At 54.7% G+C, this 2591-nt stretch overlaps 1 protein-coding gene across 1 annotated transcript in view; it reads right to left on the minus strand.

Annotated features, from left to right (window-relative positions):
- The window catches only part of CRYBB2 (crystallin, beta B2), a 14993-nt gene that overhangs the window by 5415 nt on the left and 6987 nt on the right, over positions 1-2591 (minus strand). The window contains exon 3 of the mRNA XM_012644148.1: positions 859-977. Coding sequence (XP_012499602.1) covers positions 859-977 — 119 coding nt within the window. The remainder of the gene's footprint in view (positions 1-858; positions 978-2591) is intronic.

The following is a 2591-nucleotide window of genomic DNA, read 5'->3' on the forward strand; positions in this document are numbered from 1 at the left end:
CATGTTCTTAGGCGCGACGGATTCTCTGAGCACGTCAGAGAACTGAGACTTGGCAAGGCCATTCCTTTAGCTGCGTTCTGCGCATCCGCAGACTCTGACCCACGTGGGGCTTCGCACTCTGCAAAATTCCCTGAGAATCTTGCAATACAGGGTGGGTCACCCTAGGATCCCCAGCTACCCCGGAAACACTGACCTGTTGGGCGAGGCCCCAGGGGACAGTCCTGCTCCCTGAGGCTCTTAAAGAGAAGGAGTAGCCAGGGAACCACCAGTGTCAGAGGCTCCCCGAAGTCTCAGCTACCTGACATGGGGTGAGTCAACCAATCATCTCCCCTTCTCTCTTGGGTAGAGACCTGGCCCCCAAATATGGCAGGAAATCTGTAAAGACCAAGTATTGCCAGGATTTTGGAAGGGAGGAGTGGATACAGAGCTGGGACATCCAGTCTTAAAGCTCTTGGGGGAGCGAGGACAACCCTTGGAGCTGTAAAAGCTCCAGGAGTGTCATCATGTCCATGTCCCTGCCTGGAGGAACTGGCTGGCCTCTGTGCCAGTCTTTGCACACGAGCTCTCTCCCATTGTCCTCAGAGATTGGGGTCTTTTATCCTACAGAGGAGGAAACTGAGGCTCAGAGAGGGAAGTTCCTAGTCCAATGCCACACAGCCCAGAAGTGGTAGAGCCAGGATGTGAACACATCTCTATCCGACTCCAAAGCACGAATTCTCCCCATAGGCTGCCAGTCCCCAAATTCTGGTCCCCCAATCGCACAGTCAGGAGCACGGTGACAGCAGATTCTCCCAACTCCACAGCCTGGTTGCCTCATCCTAGCAGCCCCTGGCCAGGCGAGGCCAACCAAGTACTCACGGTCCAGACTGCACCAGGACAGAGCCTGCCTTCTCCACGCCGGTCTCTTTCAGGTTGGGGCAGGGCCCATTGAGCTCGTGCGAGTGGCCCTGGAAGTTCTCCTGCTCAAAGATGATGATCTACAACAGGAACGGAGAGTCAAACCCCCGTCGTGATAGGAGGAGCAAACGCAGGGCCGTGGGGGTGCAGGGGGAGCTCAGAGAGCCTCAAAGGATGCGGGAGGGCTCCACCCTTCAGAGGCATGAACCAAACACAAAAGCAGGCAGTCCTCGCGCCGGGGGTTGCCAGCTGCGAGACCTGCAGCTTGCACTTCTCCTCTCTGAGCTTCCGTCTCCCCATCTGCAGCACGTGAAATAAAGACAGACCCTACTTCATCGTCTGTTACGAGGATTCGGGGGAGCAGGACGGTTAGCACACAGTATTTGCTCTGCTTGTGGGAGACACAATCATGTTAATTAAGAGACACACTACAGATCCCGACCGAACGAGTGGCAGAGCTGAAGTTAGAACCCACGCTCTGATGCCACTGAAACTGAAGCAGCGCTTTGCAAACTCCAACACGTGCACATAGCACCTAGGATCTTGAGTAAATGCAGTTTCTGAGGGAGCAGGGTACAGCCCCATGTTCTGCATTTCCAACCAGCTCCCGGGTGATGCTGGTGCCATTGGTACATGGACAACTTTAGGAGTAGCAAGGTGCCAGACCACATTATCTGAGCTTCTGCTGCTCACATTAGAGCCAGACCAATACCTCCGTATACACCCTTCACCTCCAGTTCACCAGTAAAACTACACATACCTGGGCCCTTTTTTTTAAGCCCCTGCAGGCTTTTCAGAGGTCTCCCTATGACCTCCCCCGTGAGATGCTTCTTAGGGGGGACTTCACTCCCCTTGCCTCACCCGGCCCTCTCACCAGCCCAGGGCAGGGGCTTGCAGGACTCCTGGCAGGGAAACTGAAGCTCTGCAATGCGAAGGGACCCGCCCAAGGGCTCACATCCACGTGCTAACTGCGAGACTAGCTGCCACCTTTCACGATTCCGGTGGGAATCTGGGGGCAGAGCTTTTCCAGCCACACTTCCCCAGGGATCTGCCTCTGGATGAGAGATGGGCTGAGGGCAGCAGGCACCCGGGAGGGGCAGCGACAGAATCCACACGGTCAGCACTGGCTGGATAAACACGGCCCTCTCTCCCAGGCCGGGGATTAGCCACATAAAGGAAGAGAAAGGGGTGCCCAACAGGGCTCGGAGACAAATTCCCTGGGCTCAATTCAGCCTTTCTGGTCACTGACCCAGCCAGAGATGGGGTCAGCAGACAAAGGCTCTGATGTGTCCTCTATAGCGTCCAGCTGTACAACCCTACAAAGCAACTTGGTCACTCTGAGCCTCAGCTCCCTCATCTGGAAAATGGGGGATCATGCCTGTTTTTCAGAGTTACCAAAAAGAATCAAGAATATGGAAGTTAGGAGCTAGTTTATTATTACCCTGGCCGGGGACACAGGGCTTGCAGGCTGGGGGTGGGGTGGGGGCGGTGAGGAAGGTCAGCCTCTCCACGCACTTGAAAGGCCTCCGAGAGTTCAGTATTTTTATTGTTGTTTTTATAACGGAGGCTAAAATTTTACAGGCTGTCTAATCCTTTAAACCTGCCCTGCCCAATGCAGCAGCCATTAGCTGCAAAGGGCTATTGAGCGTGTGTAATTCATCCAAGGTAAGATGTGCTGTAGTATAAAGTACACA

This window comes from Propithecus coquereli, unplaced genomic scaffold (assembly GCF_000956105.1).
Source record: "Propithecus coquereli isolate 6110/MARCELLA unplaced genomic scaffold, Pcoq_1.0 Scaffold206, whole genome shotgun sequence".
NCBI lineage: Eukaryota > Metazoa > Chordata > Mammalia > Primates > Indriidae > Propithecus > Propithecus coquereli.